General features: G+C 40.1%; 1 protein-coding gene across 1 annotated transcript in view; it reads right to left on the bottom strand.

The window, feature by feature from the left end:
* Positions 1-7,024: 7,024 nt before the first annotated feature.
* The window catches only part of dync2h1 (dynein cytoplasmic 2 heavy chain 1), an 85,728-nt gene continuing 67,995 nt past the window's right edge, over positions 7,025-24,757 (bottom strand). Inside the window, exons 86-96 of the mRNA XM_028419152.1 lie at positions 22,326-22,401; positions 21,840-22,054; positions 20,988-21,092; positions 18,015-18,131; positions 16,151-16,258; positions 15,737-15,838; positions 12,069-12,158; positions 9,143-9,252; positions 8,976-9,057; positions 7,820-7,936; positions 7,025-7,687 (exon numbers count right to left, since the gene is read on the bottom strand). Coding sequence (XP_028274953.1) covers positions 7,526-7,687; positions 7,820-7,936; positions 8,976-9,057; positions 9,143-9,252; positions 12,069-12,158; positions 15,737-15,838; positions 16,151-16,258; positions 18,015-18,131; positions 20,988-21,092; positions 21,840-22,054; positions 22,326-22,401 — 1,284 coding nt within the window. The 3' untranslated portion in view covers positions 7,025-7,525. The remainder of the gene's footprint in view (positions 7,688-7,819; positions 7,937-8,975; positions 9,058-9,142; positions 9,253-12,068; positions 12,159-15,736; positions 15,839-16,150; positions 16,259-18,014; positions 18,132-20,987; positions 21,093-21,839; positions 22,055-22,325; positions 22,402-24,757) is intronic.

Here is a 24,757-nt window from a genome sequence, read left to right as displayed (position 1 = left end):
ATCTATGTATGTTGGATTGAGGGTCCACTGGGATACATGGAGCTAGATATCAACATGCTAACTTAGCAACACAATGCATGTGGATTTAAACTGTGACTGTCTCCTTTAAACACACACACAGTTTGGATCTTTTTGCATACGATGCAGCCACAAACAACAACAAAGAGCCTTAATGCTGCCTGAGCATGTGTATCATTTCCACTTTGCAAAGTGTGTGCGACTGTACGAGGTTGTGCCAGTGATCCGAGGTTTGTCTAAGGGCTGGTAGACAGGCCGGCATCATAAATCTGCCCAGCCGTAACCACGGTGATTTGCAGGTTCAGAGAAACCATAAACATCAGCACTGAGCGGCCCGCTGCCCTCAGAGGAGGCTGAATTAAGTGGTGAGTGTGTATCTGTGTGTGTTTGTGTACTTCAATGTGTGTGTGTGTGTGTACGAGTTTGCTCAAGGGCATCCTTCGCCGGAGATGAGAGCTGAGTTTGGTGATTGGCCGAGGGTCTGCGAGGTCATTAATCTACGCTGGTCCATTGGCTGTGACGGCGGAGGGGAGGGGTTAGTGCAGCTGGTCAGTTAGCTGCTGTCAGCTTCCTAATCTGGAACATTCTTCAATATTAGATGGAGTGCACATGGTCACTGAGGCCAAACTGGATGCACCGTAAGGCTAGATTCCTCTGTCCTGCCTCTTTTCATGTCTCACCTTTTTTTTCCATTATACAGCCCACTCGAATGGTTATTATTTATTTATTTTGTAGGGTTTTAAAGGCAAAGTGCTTGCTGGTGACTCCCACCCTACCTAACTAGTGTGCAGAGGTAGGAGGCTGCGGTGTGATGGTACATTAAAGACATCAGAAACAGTATTACTGCAGACATGTTGTGTTTTTAGAAGCCACCCTGTTCTCTGAACCACTCCTAACATTCATACATAGAGATTTACTCAATGAGAAATATTTTAAATTGATTAGAATATAAAAACCATGAATTAAACACAAAATGTAGCTAATAATTTAGAGAAATGGGGTGCAGATATGTCTCCAGTTTATTGTGTTCATGCTCACAATTATGAGTTCTGTATGACAATAATGCGACTCACCCACACTGGAGACAGGAGTTCAGTAGCCTATAATATCCTAACGTTAGCGCAATCCTTCATCTCTTATAACATACTTGCCAATATCCTCTTCTATCAGTAAAATCCAAACTAACCTATCCCAATAGTTGCACAAAAACTTTCTGAATCTGCAATGAGTGAAGACCTGAAGTGATTTTATTTGGTCTATTTTCTCTGACAGCTCTTCCACACCCACACTTATCATAAACATACCGTCTGCTCACAAACCTATCATTTAACAACAAAGTACTCAGGGCGGCGCAATGGTGCTTTATTCACTTGAGGACAATATCATTGCTTAAGCAAGACATCTCTTTTGACTTCTCTCTAGTATAACTCACAATAAACGCTAACTTAAGGCCCCCAGTCACAGCATATAGTACTGTCCACTGTAAGAATGTAACACATAAAGTATCAGTGGTCAGCTGTTTGACCATCTGTGGCCTAAAGTTGGAATCTGATTGAATTTGACTGAAAAGTTCACATTAAATCAATGCAGGGAACAGTTTTTAGATGGTGTGTGTGTGTGTGTGTGTGTGTGTGTGTGTGTGTGTGTGTGTGACCAATGATGGTGACATTGATCCAGGATGGGAAAAAAACACTAGGAAAGTTCAATATCCGGGATAAAAGTCTGTCGCCTTCAAATAGATTTCTAAACTGTACAAGATTACAGAAAAAACAAGACAGAGGAAACAGCAAGAGAAAGAAAAGTAAAGCTCAGTGAGGCTGTTACCAGCTCAATATTCTGCTCAGCAAAGCACTAAAAAAACCTACAGTGTGTTTTATGTGAGACATGAAATATCACACACGTGTTAATACAGAAAATGTGTCCGATTTGCTTTATGACTGTGACTTGCTAAATTCTGTACAAAAGGTAAATAGAACTCAGAGGTAGATGTGAGTCCCACATCCATCTCTGTTCCATTGAAACAAAAAGGTACCCGGTGCTCAGTGATCTTAGCAACAGCCCAGGCCATCTGTACAGCATCTGTACTGAATGGAAACGCTTCTGCAAAGACAGCAGTTTTGGCAGCACTGACAACTACAAAACTGCTGAAGCTGACTTAAAAAATGGATGCTGGGCAAAGAGCACAAACCTCCAACCAAATATTTTCAGGTTGCCGTGCAAGGCCCCAGCAGAGCCAAGGTTTTACTCCCTGAGGTTAGGGATGCTGACCGCTAAGGCTGGAGTTAGTAACTCAGGAGAGAAGGTGTCAGACACAGGAGACTGAGATTAAGATTAAGAAACTAGATTACAAACAGAGAAAGAAACCGATGCATTTAGAGAGAGTAAAACAAGGTGCAGTGCTCCAGCAATGCCATGGACAGCTCCTCCTGTGATGACCAGAAATCTCTGTCTGCCCTCACTGTTTTTTTTATTGGGAAAAATCTCTTCAACTTAATGGACACAGTTCTCTTACAATACAGTGAATGGTTCAAAACTGCAGCCAAGCTGAGTCATCACAACTTCTATTGTTGGTTCTGAGCAAAATAAAAGCATGGAAGCTGTTTGTTCTGAATAACAAGTGGTCACTGTTCACTGTTCAGAACATGTTTTGTTCTTTCCCATTGTGTACTGCTGTAGACTATATTCTAAACAGGCTAAAATCTGCCTAACCATCCAGTCAATAATACACTATATATATTCATATGTCCAACTGATCTCCTAAAGGGCAGATTCATACAGTCTTCCTCTGTTATACAGTGAAGGGAATAAGTGCATGGTCATCACCTCAATAGTCAGAAAATAGAACGTGATGAATATTTGTTTTGCCGAGTTTGAGGTCCTACTGTGGATTTTTTTAATCAAATCTCTAATCTAGTAGACATTCACAGTGTACAGGCTCACAAATACAAAATAATTGTCCCATTTTAACCATTTAGTAGTCTAAAATGCTGCATTAAAGACAAAATAAAGTCTTAAAGGGATCTTGTATAACTTCTCACAATAAAAGAGTGCAACAGTTCTCCTTGTCTGCAGGGAGATCTCGGATTTAAATCATAAAGACACAGACATGGGAGGACTTCTTAAAAGGCAGAGATTAAAAAAAACAACAGCGACAGTCAATTTGTAAAACAAAAGATGTGAGGAAAAAATGTGAAAAGGGGAAGAAGGGAGCATGAAAGATAAAGAAGAAAACAGAGGGGAGAAGAGATGGAAAGAACTGAGGCCAGTCGAGACAAAGAAATAAAAAGAGAAGGAAATTCCCCTGAAGTGTGTTTGTGTCTCATGAGAGGATCACAGATCGCAGAGACAAGTGACCTTGTGGTCATCTGTCAGCCCCTGTGACTCTGCTGGAGGCAGGATATCTCTCCCGGGGAAAGAAAACACACACACACACACACATCTCATTGCATAGTAGCGTTTGCATACACACAGTATCTCATACCTCACACTCACAGGAGAGGAAGAACTATCAAACTGCCAAACAGCTGGACGAAACCTCTGCACTAAGTTCACCTGCTCCAACCACATATCAATGCCTTCAACAGAATAAGATTTAATAATCCATCACAGAGGTGGCTTCATGCTCTCACTCACTGGGATCACTTAAGGCTTTCCACCTTTTCACTCTTGAGTTAAAATACCCTGCAGTTATTTTAATGGTCACCGGGGATCGTACAGTGTGTTGTTATGAGCAGGTGCAGGACATTACCGTCTAGGCTGAAGCGATGGCTGGCCACTCGTACGATATCTTGATATGATCTATGCACCCATCCTAGATGCTGGAGCTGCAACAGAGGACGGTTTATTACAAGAGGAAAGATATCACAAATGCCATGTAAGTAATGCTGTAATATTTTCCCCAGAGAAATGAAAGATCACTTCTGTGCCTGAAAAATCAGACACAAACAGTCCTTAATGGAAGGTAAGAGTGTAGTTACTAGTGAGTGCACAATATGCATTTTAAATGACAGAAAGTATGGATAATTGTTGAATATTAAGGCTACAACATAAAACTTATAGACTCCCCATTCTTGCAGTCAGTATATGTAATCACACTTATGAACTCTCAACATTATGTGACAAACTGTGTGTACCTGGTTGCATCGACTGCATCACAGCAGAACATCTGTGTCAGATTTTCATCGCTCTTCTAAATTGCACAGAAATGCAGTCACAGTGAAAAGAATGAGAGCAAATACAGTAGAGTCAGTGCAAATGTAAAAACAAAAGTAGACCATAAAGGTTTTTTCTCTCCCCGTTTTTGCCTCACTTACATTTGTAGGATGCAGACCCTGTTCTTGATGAGGTCAGGGTCTGCATCCCACAGTAACAGGATGTTCACTGTAGATGACAGTGCACTGCTATGTGTTGGAAGCATATACATTTAATCTGTGACAAAGAGGACAAAAACCTCCGACACTGTGAGACTGCACCTCCTCCCTGCTCTCCTGTGGTGTTTCCATCCTCCTCCTTTCTGTTTCTTCTCACTTCCCACCCCTGAAAACCCTCTGCTGAGGCGGGACACTGTAGCTTCTTTTGTAATCTAGGGTGTTTATTGGGAAAACAGCACAGTGAGCTGTTTGAATCACACAAACACAGTGAAGCTGATGAAGGTGGCAAGAGAGGGAACAGAGGTATCAACACTGGAATTCCACAGAGACCAGGATCCAAGTCTTGGATTTCCACACCAGAAATGCAGCTTCCTTCTAACATCTGACACACATGGTATGCACAACGGCTTGATGCTCAGTGGTGTTTTTACTGTGTATGTGAATTCGTTATTTACTCGTGCTGTTAGATGCAGCTGGCTGTGGCACATCCGAGGTCCCCACAGTCATCTAATGAAAATGTTACAGCAGACTGATGCAGCAGCAATCAGCATTTGAAACCAAGAAACCCAAAAAACTTTTTGTTTTTTACGAGGACTTACCAGATGTTGGCACAGCTGGCACGCTAGTTGCAGGGTCAGATTTTACTGAACAAGCTGTGAAAGGAAGACTAAATGATGCTAATCTGACTCCAATCTGAGAAGGAGTGATTACATATCTGCAGCAAGAGAAAACAAATGGAAAGCTCTCGTTTGTCTCTGTTTAGCGTACGTCTTGTTTTTAGTATTTATTTGGTCTGCAAGATGTGTGTTTGTACGAAGAATGATCAGATTAAAAATCACATGTTTATGTCTCACATATGCAAGCTTTACATGAGCATTGTACTGTTGGCTAAACAACAGAGAAATGCCCCAGATATGTGAATGGTGCAAGTCAATGAGGAAGGACTGAAGGAAGTTGTAGAAGAATGGAGGGTGAAGAAGAAATTGAACAAAGAACAAAGAAGAAGAATTTTATTTTATTTTGAAAAACAGTTGTGTGTGTGTGTGTAGTTATGCATGTATGGCTGATTTGAAGCAGATTTTCTTTGGGGTAAAGCAGACTTTTGTTCGGTGTTGAACTCCCGATGCTTCGATGGATTACTCATATTGTGTGGGTTTGTGATCAAAAAATCCAAACAAACAAGTTGCTAACGCAGCAGCTGAACAGACGCCATCAGAGTCAGAAACAATAGTTTCTCATACCTGGCATGCTAATTTGTGATAAAGACAAACTCTGTAAACACATTACCTTGGAAACAAGCCCCTGGCAAAGGTTTTTTTTTTCTGTTTGCTGCAATGCTGATGTTAATTTTCCACCTCTGCCTACAGGATTAGAAGTCATCAAAATGTAAGGACGTGCTGCGAAACAACACTGCTTGTTTTGAATCCAATTTTCACGATGTATCATTTTTGAGAACTCTTTGGTAAAATTGAACACATAACAGAGGAAAAAATGAGATGCTGTTGAAGAGAGCTGTTATTTCACCATTTAATAAATACATTGAATGTGTGTGAGAAGGATTTTTCGGGGTGTATAAGAATACAGAAATTGAGATTCAGTCCGGTACTGCAGTAAGTATAAACACTGCAGTATCACCTGAATGAACATCTATCTGCTCCCTCCTCTTCATTTCTCCATAACTCACTCACTACTTGTCCTAACCACCTCCATCCATCTTTCCCTTTGACCTCTCCTCTTCCTCCCCAACTCTGTCACCTGTGCCACACTCATTTTCCTGTTGCTCCACCATTTTTATGGCCGTTTTTTTTTCTTGCCCTTTCCTGTTCCCCTGCATCATCCTCCTCTCCCTCCCTGCCTCCACCCCTCAGCCTCCTTTTTCCCTCTCTGACCCGGAGGGCCGTGTTTTGCCGAAATCCAATCCTCGCTCTTTTTTAAACCTGCTGTTCCATTTCACTCCCATTTTGTCACACTGCAGTGCACACACAATACCCGCTCCTCCCTCATTTCAACTCTTTTCTCTGTCTCCACAAATACACTCGCAGTAACACATTCATACACACACACAGCGTGCACACACACACATTTACAAACATTTGCAACTGCATAAACACGATCGAACAAACAGGCTTGCACAGAAAAAAAAGGACAACTTAATTAAGCCATCAATCAAATTTGATGCTCTTGGTTGGATTCATATACAAACACACACACACATGCACACCTTACAAACCTCACACACACTCGCAGTGTGGCTCTGTGGCCATCCATCACAGCTTCACCGACTCCGTTCAACCTCAACTCAGAACCAATCACACAGAGGTTAGGGACTGACTGTTTCATGCCTGTAAAGCCCGTTTCAGCAGAGGTGAGTGAGAGAACAGTGAACTGAGATCTGTATTGTTTACTGTTGAGCTGTTATGACTACTGATAGCTTGTGATTAACTCTGGAACACACACACACGCATTTGATTGATTCCCAACCAGTTGAACTGAAATTAAATGAAAAGGCTACATTAACAATTATACTGAAAGAACACGTTAGTTTCTGCTGCTTCTAAGAATGGCAGCAATGAAGCTTTATTTTGAATAAATAAAGTCAAAAATACACAAAAGTAACAGGATATATATTGTAGGCTTTTGCAAAATGACATCAGCAATGTCGCTTATTTAAATACAGTAACAAGAATCACTGATGTACAGTTTTGAAATGCTTTGCTCCCCTGTACCATATTACACAAATTATACTATATATTATAAAGGAGAGTGTTGGGTTGTCTCCAGGAGTGTGGTGGTTTAGAGCGGCAAGGTGTGGGTGAGTTCCCGTTAAAGAACTAGGATACAGATGTCCTGTTAATTGCTGATTTCTTTTTACCGTGGTCTGTAATAACAACTAAGGAAAAACATAATTCAATAAACTAAATTGCAAGTAAGATACATGGTGAGGAATATATTACAATCATCCACTGGAGAAAACACTCAGAACACGGACTTTTCTCCCGTCATAGGTGTGATGTGTTCAAGTGCGTCAGAGCTGCTATGGTGCGTTCATGATTGTCGGACATGTAAAACTTTCTAACACCGAGGCTTACTGGGCTCACAGTGGAAACTGCACTGTGAGCCCAGCCCATGGTGTCCACTCACTGCTGTTTGAGAAACAGCGCGGCTCCGGTCTGTATCCACTGGCTGGGGTTTGCTCCACAGGGCAGAGAGATGTGCGTGACCGCCTTCACTCTCTCTGAGCTGGTATAGAGAGGCAGCCAAATACTGTCCTCCGATGCAGTGGAGCCGGCAGCTGAGTTCTACAATCAAATACAAATGTAATGAATGATCACATGACTGTTTCAACAGGACTTGTGCCCACTCTCCAATACTGATTTATATGACATCATATTATATTATATCCACAAAGTATTCATGAACATAGTGGCTACCTGTGGAACCCAGGCCATGTAGCACGGTGGGACAGCTGACACACTTGGAGAGTCATGCTGGTTTTCACAAAGGTGCACGCCGTCAAAACTACAACCCTCCAGTTGGAGACCTCCAATCTACAAATTGAGAGAAAGACAGAGGGTAAGAAACAGACTGTAAAGACTGAGATAAACACAAAGTGAGTGTGGTTATGAAGAAGAAAGAGAAACTGAATCAGAGGATGGATTATTTAAAGCAAAGAAGTGTAATTACACATACAGAGAAGAGACAAACAGAGGACAGAGACAGTAAATATGGAGCCCCATATACACACACACTATCATATCAGGCACGTAGTATAAGAGACAGACATTGTTTATGTGAGCAAATTGAGTCCAGTGACTCAGGGATTTTCCACAGTAGGCCAGACAATAAAGGGAACTTTGGCGTCAAGTCAGACATACACAGGCAACGAGTAAATCACCATAATCTGGCCAAGAAAAGGCAAGAGAGTGAGCGAGAGACAAATCCAGAAAAAAACTCATTGTATGCATGTGTGTGCGTGCATGTGCGTCTGTGTGTAGGAGCTCATTGCCTCACAACAATTATCCTCTTTCTCTGTCAGATGTCTGAGTATTTCCCTTCCCTCCCTGCAGCTGCAGCCTCTCTTTAAGCACCCACACCCTTCCCTTCTCTCTTTGTGTATTTTAACTAAGTGCAAGTCAAGTTGTGCCAATTTCTATTGGCATGACAAAAATGACACTATTGCCTAAAAGACAATACAATTATACTGTGAATCAGATAATCAAAATGAAATAAATGAAGACAGAGAGCTGTGTTGTTCAGCATGTGTGTGTGATTGAAGTCTTATAATTGTATATATTTCTGTCTGTCAACTCGGCTAACACACACTGGAGACATGACATGACTGCAGCCCAAGCCTGCAGACCTGTCTCTGTTTATCACTCATGAAACTCTCTGCTTTTTTTCTACCGTAGTTTCTTCTCTTTCACAGCTCCTATCATCTGATTTGCATCTATAATCTAGTCTTGCTTTCAATTATTCTCCCATTATCACTCAGGCAGCGCGTGTCTTGTTTCTAGCACCACTATTCTGCAGCTGGATGAGAGGGTGTGCTACTAATAGGATAATGTGTGTTGTTTACTGTAACTTTACCTTGACTTGTAGCTTGGCCTGTGAAATGGGACTCTTCCATGAGGAGACAAACACCAAACTATCCATAGAGCAGCCCATTGACCTAAAAAAAAAAAAAAAAGAATCATATTAACCTTAACATGCTTCCTCTTTCTGTTTCACATAAACCTAGCAGGGTTCAGTGTTACCTAGCAGTTTCCTGTCTCAGAGCGTTGAGGAAGGTATCTGGGTGAAAGAGCTCAGATAAATCAAGGATGTCCGACAGAAGAGCCTGTCTACTGGCACGCTCCACCCAGCTCTGTATACACAAAGAATACAGTCAGACAGAGGGGTTAATGAACAGAAAATCTGGAAAATGATAAATTAACACCACAAAATTACATTTAATTCAGGCATACACACAAAGCATCATTTACAGGTAATTTTTTTTATATATATTTTAAATGTTGAAATATGACACAAATATAGGATTCTTAGAATATTTGCTCTAAATATTCATCCTCTCACTCGTTTGGATGCAACTACTTAGGGTGAATGTTGTATTTGCCTCTTTAATTTGCCACAGTAATCATTAATCTGCTGGCAAAATGAGCTCAATTTGTGCCTAACTTACTGTGTATTTGTAAATGAGCAGTAAAAGGGTTACAGAGGGAGAGAGTGAAATGTAAAGCCAGTATAAATTTGTAGCTAATAGACAATTTAATGTCTCCTTGTTTTTTTTTTATCACCACATCAACAATGAATCCCAATTGCCTGCTAATTGAAAAACACACACAGACACTAGGGGTGGAACGGTTCACAAATCCACGGTTCAGTTCGTATCACGGTTCTGAGGTCACGGTTTTCGGTTCGGTTTACATTGTTGAGGTTTTTTGCTATTTTCTAACACTCTGGAAATACCACAGATCAGCATAAAGTATATAACCTAATTATTCAACATTGACCATATTTAAGAATCAGTTATTACTGTCGCTGCTGTTGCTCCTCTGAAGTTTCCATTCACACTGCTTGTGTTAGTGCTTCAGAGAGATGCTCCAGTGTTGCCAACTCCTCAGTAAGATGAGTAGCTATTGGCCAACCCACTAAATTACATCGTGTTATTTGCCGAATTGAAACTGTGTCAACTACCACTGTTTTTTTTTGCCATTGATATATGCTATTTACATCCTGCTCTGTAAGCCATGACCGGACCAGCAGCAGCTTTGCGTGGTGTGGGTCTCCTCTCTGTTCTGCTGTGTGAAGCTCCTGTGAGACTGACCTCCTGTGAGTGCTTTAAGGCGTGGGAGGAGCTCATGGTCACACCTACTGCACGGTGAGGACAGTAACTGCAGAATGATCCGTGCTAGTGGGGAAAAATGCCTCACTGCAGTACTTGATCTGCATGTCCTGAACCGAACAAAACACGCACCTGAACCGTGACACGTTTACCGAACAGTTCGGATTTTTGTTTCCTGAACCATCCTATGCCTAACACACACAATATACAGAAATTTGAACATATTTATATACACGCACAAATTCATCGGTACATGTGTGCAGAGACGGATTTGTGGGAAAACATTAGGAATGACGAATGCTTAAGATTCCCATACTGATGCCAAACATAAACCTTATCCAATACGTTTATCCAGGCTGCCTTAGTCAGCTACATCTGCTTTGATCAGGTAAGCATTCTCACTCTGTCACAGCAAAAGCTATTTAGTTTTGCTGTGGTACCTCACAATAGACTTTATGTTCTAATTTTTCCTTTAACTTTTTGGATAATGATGTTTGAGCAGTTCCGCTGATTTCACTCCTCTTTTTTTAGACATTTGCAGCCAAGCTTATGATGCCTTAAGCCTGGGTGGCTGCAGCTGCAAGACTTAAGTGTTGACTTAAGTTTGGGCCCTTATTTGCATTTTTTAAACAGGTAATCTGTTGTCTGTATCACTGCAGAAAGTCATCTATTTGGAGCTCAACTGAATATAAATGCTGACAAATAACTGTATCAGTCTGCGGTGGTTGAGGTTAGAGATAAATGTGCATATACTTGCAGGAGGGAGGATGTGTGTTTGGATAATCGGAGGCAGGCATGCACCAGAAATGTGTGAAAATATGTGTGAGTATTTGATTGCTGTGAAGGTCATCCTGTGCATCTGGGTGCTCTGCTGTGCTGCTAGTTAGGTCTTTATTCCACACAGCAGCTCTGGACAACTCCCTTTATTAGACTGATTAGCTAATAGAACACAGACATGCTGCTGACAGAGACATCACTCAGTACTGATAGGCTGCAATAGACAGTTAAGGACAGTGCAGCCTCTAGCCAGACACACATGAAGACAGATGGAGTGCAGGTAGACAGGGAGGTTCACACACAGATACAAAATGAGAAGTGTCAGGCAGACATACACACAAACAGATGGGTAGGCAGGCAGGCCAGCAGACAGACAGACAGAGGCAGCGAGGCTTGCCCACACGGATAATGAAATGCACCCACACCGAAATATACACAGAAATAAATTTCTCAATGTGTGAGTGTATGTGTGCATTCGAGCCTGAGCATATTGAGGTAGGCGTCCAGTCAGACACAGTTAAAGAGATGGAGAGGAGTTTCTGCCAGAACCCTTATTACTGGCCGTAACCTAAGGCTGACACTTCCCAGAACCTTCCTGCTTTTATCCCCATTTATTATTTTACAAGTGCATTAGAAAACAATATTAGCAGTTTTGCCTGGATCACTTTAAAGTACGACAGGCTGCTATCACGTGTGGGATTGCAGTTTTAGTGCACGGTCCTTTTTAAATGATTTGGAACCTTTAGAATATTCATTGTGAGTGAAGGATATAAATGCCAGATGGATTTAAAAGGACTCCTTAATCATTTTTCTTATTCCATTTTTCATTTTTTTATTCCATTTTTGAGGTCCTCAAATTCAGCACCTGAAGAAAAACAGTCTATGACTAAGACCATAGCGTAAATGATACACAATTAAAAGATACAGTCACAAATGAAAGTGCTAATACTAACACACATATATTTTTATGACTGCCTGTAGGTATTCTTTGCCTGTGCAAAACCATGACAGACAAACAAAGAGGTTAGATGATGTGTTTTAGGTATGTCCATCCATGTTACCTGTATGGCAAGAGCCCGTGTAACAACAGCTCTGAGGTACTGCATGGGCTCCTCTGGTCCCTCCCATCTATTCTGCCATGTTAGAGGACACTGAAACAGAGGGGTCACACAAAAGATAAGTGATTTGAAAGACATATTAAAAAAAACTAGTACCATGGAAGTAGGCATATTGTTCCCAGGCGTGTCTCATAACATCACTAAAGCCAGGCACAGTTGATGAAGCTGGCACACTGTTGGGTCACCTTGTATTTGTCAGCGGTGACAGACATGAGTAAATTGGGTAAATATTTGGCTTATTACGATAAAGTGAAACTTTATAATGACTCCTACACAAATACTGTAGTACATATCTGTCTGACTCTTCATGGAAGTACATTTCACAGATCCTACCTAAAAACACTGGTTGGAAGTAAGCAACACATTTATTCCTCCTAACAGTCATTAGGGGCTTCCTTTATTGATGATAAGGTCATTCCATAAAAATTTTCAATAGCTTTAAGTGACATCATTAACCATAATGGTGGTTGATTAGATAACACCCCTCTGTAGTGTGGGCATGAAACGGTAAAATGTTTGTTTGGGGGGCAAAGGAAGGTTTCCCACAGGAAATGACTGTTAACTCCGGAGGAGGTAGGTACTGTAGCCTTTGTTACTTAAACTGTTAAACACAGATCAAAGGATTTCCCAGCACACACACACACACACACACACACACACATGCACAGTGGGAGACTGAGGAAAGACAATTTGGTGTCACTCAAGCATTGAAGTATTAATGGAACTAAAGGACACTTTGTATGTCCCCCAGCTGTAAGTCAACCACTCAGCATAACTCTCCTGCTGTGTGTGTGTGTGTGTGATTGAAGTATGAGAGGAAGATACAGGCTGAAAAAGAACCAGTGTGTTAGATTTAGGGGTATCTATTGCCAAAAATGTAATCTAGTGCCCATAATATGGATTTATTGAATGTATAGTCACATATAATTAATAATAACACAAAACAATTACAATTTGTTTATAATGTAACCTCATCACATGACCAATTATGGCTACACAACGCAGTCACATGGGGAGTGGCTCACTGTTGGAGTCAGCCTCATGTGGTCATTTGAGTAACAGCAGTTTTTGACACTTAATAAGTTGGCTTCATTTTTCAGTCCTGCTCACTGGTCCCTTTAGTCACTGCCAAACCACTTAAACAAGTTAATGATGTCAGAATTACAGAGTATACCAGGAAGCAATACATATTTTTTTGGGATTCCTCTGAGAATTTTTTTGCGTATAAGCCCAAGTTTGCCTAAAAGTAACTGTGATGATAAAGCAAAATATAACAGGCGGAGTTTGCATGCTAATTACCATAAGTGGCACTGAAAGATTTACTAATACCGGAGATTGTTGAATTAATTACAAAATGCTATCTCTGCATCAGACATCATGTCTTGATATTAATGATGTAAAGGGTGTGTTGAAATTTATGTTTTGCAGCACTCTCTTCTGATGGGTTAGCTTGGGTATGTTCCAAGTATCTAATTATTTTTTACTGCACAGCTGAGGAGAGGGGCAGTGGAGTCCATCCTTTCAGAGCTGTGCCTGCCACACTTTAACAATATTACAACCCCAAATGGTCCATTTCCCAAATATATAAATCATCACCAGCTCATTCTGTTCCTTTTCTCCGGTCAAGACTGAGCTAATCCATGATGGCTGGTAGTAACAGAAGCCAATGCACAATTTGGCTAAACCCTGTGATCTTCGAGTTGTACGTCAAAATACTTGCTGCCAAGACTCGAAGATCTCATTTATATTCTGTTATGTTATGTGCACAACAACCGTCCGTTAACTGGGTAAATATCACATGTAATTAGGACTTTGTTGAATTATTAGTTGAAAAAAAATGAATGCATAATGCCTCGTACTGAGGACTGTTATGTAATATGATACATAATTTATATGTTTTTTTCTTCATTGTAGGTTTTGCTTTGTAACATGGCATTAGTAAATAGCCATAACTAATGATTTCAATTTAATAGACTTTAATCTACAGAAATCTGTAGTGATGCCAATAAAATGACATAAATTAGCTCACCCAGGTCTACTCTGTGTGACGCAGGATAAGCAGAGTCTATGTTTAAGTCATATACTGTCTTCAGTAGACTGTCACTGTTAAGCCTTCTGACAGTTCTCGTTCCTTAACACATACTGTCATGCATATCATCTTTTTATGTGACTAGGTATATGAGCCTAATACCTTTTTCATAGAGCAAAGATTTTCAGAGGAGTGATGTTATCAGTGGATCTCTGTTCAGTGAAATATGGATTTTTTTTCTTTTGAAATGAGAGATAAAGCGAATTTGCCAGGATTATGATTGCAAGTAACCTCTGTAATTATTACAAATTGACATATGTCCCTAGGAAATATGCAAATAGGGTTTAATTTAAAAATAAAAAGAAATATTATGCATTCAGATTATTTAATCTTGATTTTTTTGTTCTTCTACTATACGAGCAGGGTCATGTAAAATCCATGGGATCAGTCTGAGAATTTTCTGCCTTGGCAAAATGTACAACAGCACCATTGAATATGACAGCTGCTGCCATTTTCTCCAAGCTTCAATAACTTCTTTAAGCTCAAGGCTGTATTCGTTCAATACTGTGATTTCGGTCTATGGAAGCATGCTGCCTCTCTCTGGGAGGAGCTATATGACATCAAATAGCCTGAGCCAACATTTTAGGTCAAATTTAATCATGGTCAAACTTAACAAAGTTTTTCTGCCCTACAAAACTCACAAAAGGCATGTGTTTGATTATCAAACAGCTCATTGAAATGCTGCATGTTGATTATGCGCTCAACATAAACAGATCTTAAAATGGGTCCTAGAAATAATCAAAAAAGCTGTGTTCAGTTCTTTGGGAGGCAGTTTAAACTGTTCAAATTAAAAAGGAAAAACAACAGTCATAATGTACTACAAGGTGTCCTCTCTTAGGAGAATAATGGGAAATGGTAGAGGGAGTACATGAGTAGATCAGATTACATCTTTGATAGCAGAGTTATTACAATTAATCATACAGAATAAAATACTGTGGGCGGGCAAAAGACCAAAACAGAAAAAAAGGAAGTCAATTAAAGAGGAAAAAATGAGAGAGAATCGGTTGGGAGAACAATCAGGATGAAACTACAGACCCGCTGATTAACATAAAAAGAAAGGAGGAAAGCAGCAAAGAAAGACTGATGCCCAAGGCTTCACTCAGGAGACTACAAACATAGAAGGAGCGAAAGGTTGACTGTGTGTCTCTTCTTCTCTACCTCATCATATCCCCTTTGTCCTCAGAACAGCCTGGGGACCTACCAGGATACATGTTTGTCAGCTCTGTATACCATGAGTGTGCCTGACTCTGGAGCATCAACTTCACCATGGAGTGGGAGAAATTCTACACTCTACACCTAAACAATGTAGTGAAGAGAAGCCTTTCCAGGGCACTGTAATTCTCAGAGGCAGACCTTGTTGTATATTTAATGGTAAGACGCATTAAAGATACCACAGCAATGTAGTGCTGCTATATATGACAGACCACTACTATGGATGTAGTTCTGATTACTGTGGAGGAACCCTATCCAATCAGGTGAAGAAGCCACATCCTGTATGTATTGTATGTATCTCCTGCCTTACCTCATGATTCAGCAGGGCAGTGGCCAGTTTCTGGACATCCGGTGTTAACAGTTGGGTCCCTCTGATGACTTTGCTCAGTGCAGCCAAGGACTGGTGGATACTCTGTGACCACATTTACAACACTTAGTTACAAACATACAGTACATACTGTGCAAACGTGTTTACCTGTATAACTAGTTATCATGACATTATTTAACTGCAATGATCTGGGTCACATGACTCATCTACAGTAGGTAGTGATTTCTCTAAAGGGGTCTAAAATCTAATGGTTTTCTGTGTCACAGAAAGTAATCACACATACTGAAGTCAGAGAGAGAGAAGAGGATGCAGAGGATAGAGCTGGGTGGAAACAGATCATATGCTGTTTTGAAATGATTCATTTTGAAATTATTGAATGCTGATTATCTGACACACCTGGACCAGCCGGATGGCGTTGAATTGCTCCAGACTGATGAATGACAGTACTGGTGATTTCTGACCTTCTGCAGGTGGATCTACCTTCTGGTGGATCAGAGTAGAGCCCTGATAGAGTAAACAGACAGACCAGACACACAGAGTCATCTCAGTTCTCAGATCTGAAGAAGTGCAAAACACTTTGTATTGCCTTTGTTAAGAGTGTTATACAAATGAACTTGCTTGCTTTATTGGAAAATTGTCCCACACCACTACACCAACATCAATCTGCTCAAATTGGTTGGTGCTTCTTTTTTAAGGGTAGGTTTTACACTGTGTTTTGTAACTTCTGCTCTGTGGCAACTATTATACTAAATGATTCTGTTCTTGATTATTGCACAATAACGAGAAATACATCAAACAGCAAACAGGGGGAACAATTTGTTTCACATTAGATAACATATCTACTGTAAATACATAAAATAGTGACTGAATTTTAACAAATGTGAGCAAACACTGACATGCTGTTGTGTTCTGCTACAGGCATCACACTCTGTACCTGCTCCCTATTTTGCTTTCCCTGCATCCACTCAGTCAGAGACACAAGAGGAAACGGTCAAAGAGGAACATAGTAGGACTGTGCAATGGGAGGATTTAGACTGTGGAGAGTGAGAGATAAACGAAACAATACAGAAAGAAAGCCGGTAGGATGGGATTCAGCTTGACTACAGCTCTGCTATTGTCTCTTTTCAAAAATGTAACTAAACAACCAAATACACACTCTCAGCTGTGTTTTCTCCAGACTACATAAGGATTTGTCAAAATAAATATATATCTATCTACACCCAAAGCTTTCCAGACAGTTTACAAGTACAATGTGCATAAACAGAAGGAGATACATACTTGGACAAATGTATGCACACACACAGACACCCAAAGGGTGAAAATGTGAAAGGGTGAAAACATTCATGCAACAAACAAACATCCACTAATGGCAAAACACAACGTGTTCACTGACAACTAAGGGACAGGTAATAGAATGTAATCAGTGGACGATTATGATCTATGGGAAGCTAGCTGCTGCTACAACAGCAACAATTAACACAGTCAATCACTCTTCTTTCAGTAAATACAAAATAACTCTGCCTGCACACATGGAGAGATGTGAGTGAGCAAGAGAGGGAGCAGGAGTCATGGTTGCCGAAGTGAGAAAGAGAGACTAGGGTCACATGTGATTTACAGCAGGAGAGTGAATAAAAGAGGGGCAGAGAGGGGGGGGGCGGGAATATGATGGCTAAATTATTTAATGTGGAGGTAGATGGCCTTTTGATTTGAAAAGGTGCCGGTCTCCCAGCAACCACACAGCAGTACTGCCTGACAATACACACCATGGGCTTCCACACTTGCTATCACTTTACTAATTTTTCAATTATCTCACACTGCCTTTAATTTACACTACTTGCAGCTACACAGGCATTGTAAAATCACACTGGTTTGCAAGGTGTGAAATATGTTTTCACCGTGTCCTCTATTCCAGCTAGAAAGAGTAAATAGGAATTCAGGTTTAAATTTATAAAGCAAAAAAAGGTCAGATCTCATCAGGGTCAATAGGTTTATTACCACCACAGGAACTCTGAGACGTGTATTACACTGCAATGTCAGGTTAGACTACGTTGAACCCATCTTTGTTGAGCCCTAACTTAGAAGTAACTATTTCATACTGAAAACAACTCTGAAAGAGGTTGTACAGGAGCAGTTCCAGGGATAGGAACATGCACGAAGGTGAGAGCCGCCCTAAAAAGGACATCCTGCAACATCTAAAAGCATCTAAATACTGTTTGGTTAAACGAATAAGCAGAGAAGATGAGGTTAAAAAATGACTGACCTGGTTGAGTTTTTTCCATAAGTTGAGTATAGGCGAGAGTCCATTTGACCAGAGCTCCCTGTCAAACTTTGAACCGGTGGCTACTGAACGGCTGAGGATGCGCAGCTGAGAAATGACCTTGAAGAAAAAATGACAAACACAAACAAATATGCAAACTGAGGCATTATTTACTGAATTAGTGACTCTGTGCTGCATGCTTGCTTGTAAACGGCTGTGAAATGCCCTTGACAGGGACTGGTGATAAAGCATATGAAATTCACTAAACCACACCTGTCTTATGTGAAAAATGTAAAAAGATAATACAATTTTGCCCAGAAGCAATGTAAGTTAAAAAAAAATCCTGTTAGCTCTTAATAAAATGTCATCCACATCCCTGGCTGATACACTCCCTGTTGACACTCACCACTGTTTCAGGTGTTGGAATATGCTGGAAAGGCCAAAACACCAAACACGTCTCCAAACAGCTCCTTACACACCTAATCAAGCATGCTTAGCTTCAGGCTTAGAGTCCTGGATAGTGCTTTTATCTAGACAGCGTGTGTGTGTTTGTGTGATTTTTTTTATATATGTGTGTTGTGAGGAAGGCAAATTGTCTGATAAATGGTTTTCATTTGGTCCAGGAGAACTCTTTACTAACACCGGCTTTATCTTCTCTGCTCAGGAGGAAAGGTGTATATGTATGCGTGTGTGTGCACGAATGTGTGTTTGGGTATATTTAAGAGAGACAGGACAATGTAAAAAGGAAGGATTAAAAAAAATATATATATAAAATCTAGAACTTTACTGGCAGCAGTAAAAATGAGGGCAGCTGTGAAAAGACATTTGAAATATAGCATTTTCACTTGTTAGTCCCTTATCATATTTAAAATCATCTTTTCCATTACACATAAAAACCTCATGTAAATCTGATGGAATCCATAGCAGATATTAAGACTCATTCAGTCATATGTGAGGGGGTCATTCATGCTACTGTAAGATAGGGAATTTATTTTAAATGGCATTCACCAAAACCACAGACTAACCCCTGGGCTCATTTTAGTGTGTGTGGTTAAGTGCTCAACCCACCGACAGAGACCGTGGACTTCTGGGAGAAGAGAGGGCATTCATTTGGAGAACATGAGAAAGAGGGGGAGGGAGAGGAAGAGAGAGAGAGAGAGAGGGAGAGAGGGAGAGATGAAAGTGACAGTGACAAATGACAGCAGGAGGGGAGACAATGACTTATGGGGAAGATAGGTGGAGACAGCGTAACACACGCATAAGTGGCCTTGAGGGAGCTGTATTAGTTAAACTAGGTTGGTGGTTCCAGTGTTCAGTGGAGCACACTAACGGCATGAATGAACCTTGTTTCATTAACACCCACATTTGGACCGTTCATGCAGGCTGTGACGGTGCTGCACGGTTTAACCACGATGCGTGCAAACACAAAACCCATCAGAACCATCACTTCCATTCTTCAAGTCCTTTCATTAAGCTACTTTTCCTCTAAAAGTTGCATGAGAGTGTTTTTTTCTTTTCAAAACAAAGATGAAATGGGATTTAACCTTGTGGGGTTCAAGTTTTAGTTAACATTATTTACTTACAAGAAAATAGAATGGCAAGAATTATAATATAATAAATACCAGACATGTTTGTTTGACATTTACAAACCATACACAGGGTGCAATAAAGTATCTTTTTTCTTTCTTAATTCTTTCACTTGTGGCCACATTTGTCAACCCAGAATGATAAAAAAACAACTCAGGAATATTAGAAAAGAAACACAAACGTCCAATATTACACACAAGCTTACCTTCACAACGGTGGGGAACAGTGGAATTCTTGCAAAATGTTTCACATCTTATCTGTCCTATCATGTCATCTGGACTTCTAATAAAATGTGTTGCATACCAAGATGTCCAAAATGTCATAGAATGTGACAAGTGGCCATTTATAATAACGAGTTCTTAACAGTAACATATAAAATCATAGCCAATGAATATCAGACTGAAAATGAATGAATGAATAAAATGAATAATGAATCTTTTCTCCTATGATTGCCATCTCTCTCTCACTCTCTCTTACACACATGCGCACAATCATGGCAATAAAAGATTGTATTTGGTGGATGTGTGAGAATGTGTTGCCTTGTGTTACATCAGAATCTGCAGTGACCATCAACCACAGTGTATATGCACACACACATACACACACTGATGCAAAATTAAACGTATAAAGACAAAATGGTGATATAATTTTGATAAATATACAAACCTTGTGTCTGGAAGGGAGGTGGGTGTCCACATTATGAGTAAATGTGTGACATAAACACACACCATAGATTAATAAACAAATAATACAATCATTTTATTACTGCACAGCGTTCACTAACTCTGGTATTCTTGACTGTAATTTAACTAGTAATCAGGAGATTCATTTTCTGTTTGCTTATTAACAAAATGTATGCATATTTGTGGCATTTACTGTTATCTCCTCTATACAAAGGTCAAATATATTGTATTTATGGGAAATGTGGCAGAAGTGAAACTGTTATTCACCATCATATATCACACATCAGTGATGTATAGTGAAAGATGAAAAATAAATCTTGACTGGAGGAGAGAAGGGTCAAATGCTTTAGGATGGCTAAGACACACCAGCATTTCACAGCTGATGATGGAAAAGAGTCATGATTCAATGAGACAGGGTGCAGAAAATATTCATGGCAACAAGTTTGCGTTACCCTAACGTAGAAGTAGTACCTTTTCATTCTTTAATTTGGTAAGAATTCACACTGCATTAAGATAATGAGCCAAAACACTTCTTTTGGTTGAAGTTTGCAGACCATAGAAGACCAAGAAATCCTAACCATCATGGACGTTCACATCACCAGAATCCAGATTGTGTGCAATGCAAGCTTATCTGTATTTGTCTGTACAAATGGTGCTGGCGTGTGTGTGCGAATAAGCAGGTGGCTGTGTGTGTGTGTGTATGCACCTGGGAGCTGATGATTCTCTGGGAGGATCTCTCGATGTTGGCAGGCAGACCAAAGAATGCAGGCCTGTCATCCTCTGGGAGATTCTCTATTACACTGCGGTAGTCCTGGGAAGACACACAGACACACACAGGTCACACACAGAAATACACAAATAAGAAAAAAACATGGTGTGCATTTATATGATGGCTGTAAGCCACAAGACGTCTCTGCATTTCTAAGTAACAAGTAAGGCGGGCTTGTTATAATTCTGTGTGGGAGTGTAGAATAAATAATGGCTTACTGAGCTTAATTAGGTGTGTTGTTTGTTAGGTTTCTCTCAAAAAATCGTGTTGGCACCAACAGTATTTTAAAGGCTTAAACTACTAAAACTGATCTCCCACGTATGACTGACTTAAATTGTACAAACAGATTCAAATTAAAGTATAGATCTCCATATTGACTATCTTAATGGTCTCTGCAACTTAATCTAATGGGACTAAAAATGAACAAGTAAACAGTTTTGAGGGAAACATGCAGCTTCTTTGTATATCAAGCTGCACTCACAGAGCATAAACAGATGGAAACCAATTGTGTAGAGGGGACCTAATGGCATTTATTTTTAGTGGGTACTTTATAAAGTAAACTAAAATGAGGATAACACATCACAAACAAATGGGACTTCAATACAAACAAAACCATGAAACATTCCAGCTTAAACTCTAAAGGCTCAGAACATAAGACAGTTTTGGTTACACTTCTTTATCGCAATGACTAATTCATTAAATTTGCAGTCCTTCCGCCTACAGCATCTATGCCCGCAACTGCAGTATAAGTCTGTGTTTGGCAGTTGTATGTGTACCCCGCCCACCTACCAAAACGGAGCAAGAGTTTGGGAGGCTGATCTGAGACGGAAAGAACTGCGAGCCTCCTCTGCTCTTTCTCTGTCCAGCTGAGAGGAGACGTGAAGAGAAGAACTGCTCGAGGTAGGAGCGTAAGATGCGCAGGTCAGAGGGATTGTCGATTCGTCCACCGTAGATGGCATTCTCCAACAGGCCATGGACAAACTCCCATTGAAAAACTTTACCACCTGGGAGACACGTGCAAAAACACAAAGAAGGCTATAAACATGTGTAATGTGGGCACACATTGGGATGGGAAAAAAAAACACTGAGAGCAAACACTGACACACTGAGCAGTGTGCATTGGAGTGCAAATGCTGAGTTTGCATTTGCACTTGTTTGCAACTTGTTTGTGTTGTGCTCTGTCATGAGTGGTGTAGAGTGATCAAAGACCTTATAGATTCCACTTCTCATTACCATGCGCAGGTAAACAATAGTGTACTGCATTAGTCCTCCTACCGTCAAAAAGTCTGTCAATGATCTCAAAGCCAGCGCGAAGGTCCGACAAAGAAAACTCGTAAAACTTAGTCCAGCCCTAGGTAAAGCAGAAATGTGAGTTAGGTACAAAAGCAACAACATATTAAGTTTTTCCTACTCCCTTTATATCCTCCCTGGAAGCTGATCAATAATGATTGTGTAGTGTGTTCATAATTATTTAAACATAAATGTACAGAATAGTGAGATTGTCTTTATTTGATCCAGCCAAATATTATGAATTAGGAACTTGCTGAGTAAAGGTTTTATATGGTTTAGTTCAATCCAGGACCATTATTTTACCACTCATGAAGTATATGTATGTCCACATGTTTCAATGTGTCTCCTGAAACACACATGCACAGAAGAGCACATGCTCCTACACAGAACCATTATATCACAAAGCTGTTAAATCGAGGGCCGTGTCACCTTACTGCTAAAAAGTCAGCAGTTGTAATCTGCCCACTAATGCTGTAGGTGGATGAGGTGAGTGGTGGAGGAAAACTGTGTAGGTATAATTCTTTCACATGTTGTGTGTTCAGTTATTTTGTGTGTGTATTTTGTGTGTGTATTCTTTACACGTTTCTTAGTGTTTTTGATAAATGTGGTTTCATATGTATGTAGGTTACTTTATGTAAGTAGCATTAGCAAATGCTAACAAAGTGTGCTCTTTGGTCACATGTTCAACAGTACATAATTAGCCGCTGATCTGGCCATCAGACAAAAAAGGCTAATCTTTCATACACACATGCACACAGACATAACCTTATAGGCAGAGCTCTCTTTCAGAGAGGCTAAACACTGCTTTGCAAGTAAAATGCTGCCTCTGTCTCAACCCTTTTATCTTTGTCTCATTCTTACATTTGCTTTTTCTTCTGTGTTTTTTTTTTACATAAGAATCTAAAAATGGTAGAAAAGTACAGACAGGAGAAAGGACAGTAGATGAAATAAGGAGGGGGTTAAGTGATGGTGGAGTGGACAACAAGAGCTGCGACTGTTTCAATAACAACGTGATAATGTTCTTGGAGGAGAAACATTACCATTTAAAATAAAAACACTTACCAGAGGTTCAGTGATTGAGAAATAGAAAGAGGGGGAGGGAGAAGGAGAGAGACAGAAAGAGAGAGCAAAGGGAACAGTAGCTAAGGAAAGTAAAAGTGGGAGAGTTTAATGAAGGGGAGATGCAAAGATGGACTTGAGTCAGACATTCTGTATGTTATTTACACATTAATCATTTGATATCCTTCTATAATGCAATCCAGTGTGTTTTCTCTACAGTGCTATCTAGCCTGAAGGAAAGAGACAAAGAGGAAAATATGTGCTTCTAAACTGGAGTATACTAAACCAGTATACTGTATCCCATAATGCATCAGCATATTTTGTGTTCAAAGATCTTTCCTCACAGCAGACCCATTCCCATTTTGAGGGCTCCTTTAAACGCAGCCTTCTCTTTCTTTTCCTTCTGGGAATCCTTCTGAACCTTAAATGTATCAGCTGCAGTAGTCATTGCTGCTAAGTGTTGTGACAATTGGTGAAGCAAATTTGAAATCCTCAGTAAGCCAAATTGTATCACCTAAAATCGATTGGTTTCACCTTTGCAGTCTTCAAAGACCATGCCTTCATAGCTCCCTATGTCACTTACAATTCATTTCCTTAACCTTCAACAGCAATTAAAAGCTTTCTGAAGAATTTGAAAAATGAATAATTTGTTTTATAAATCTGAGCATTTGCTTTTGGACACATGGGTCCCACTAAGCCTAATAACTCAGGCTAATGTTCAGCATCATTTCCTTTAATGATTTTCCATTTGTTATTCAAATCTGTGCACATTGATCATAGCCTTGGGTGTAAACTAAAAACAAAAGCCTGATTTCACTTTCGGAATTAAAATGATCCGATTCTTTACTCCCACGTGGTTATTGACCTTGATTAAAAAAACATCTGAACCATCAAGATTTGTTTGTTTTAAAAAGTATAGTTGTAGTGTAAAAAATACTACCATCAGATGCAATATGGTCAATAGCTCTAGTTTCAGTAGTCACTTATATTCTGCAAAACAGAAAGTCCTTCAGGAAGGGCTTGGGCATGCCCCCGCTGTCTGAAAACTAAAGAGAATAATCCTATTGCACTGCACAAGAAAATTCAATGGTCCACAGTCAATATCCATTAAAAAAATCAGGTCAAGAGACCTTTAAGATGTTTTTAAATCCGACTAATACTACTACTACTTTCCAGAGAGCGATTTTGTGTGTTGGCCAGCAGGCAGGTTACTACAAAGACTTGTATTTATAGTAATACTTACACATACATAGCCATGCACACAAGTCTTTGCCTGAAGCATGGTACAAAGAGCAAGCATTCGTTCTATGCTGGTCAGTTAAAGACAAACAAGAGTGTTCTCTGGGTTAGTTATTCAC

This window comes from Parambassis ranga, chromosome 13 (assembly GCF_900634625.1).
Source record: "Parambassis ranga chromosome 13, fParRan2.1, whole genome shotgun sequence".
In the NCBI taxonomy this organism is placed as follows: domain Eukaryota; kingdom Metazoa; phylum Chordata; class Actinopteri; family Ambassidae; genus Parambassis; species Parambassis ranga.
This window is presented reverse-complemented; position numbering and strand designations above follow the sequence as displayed.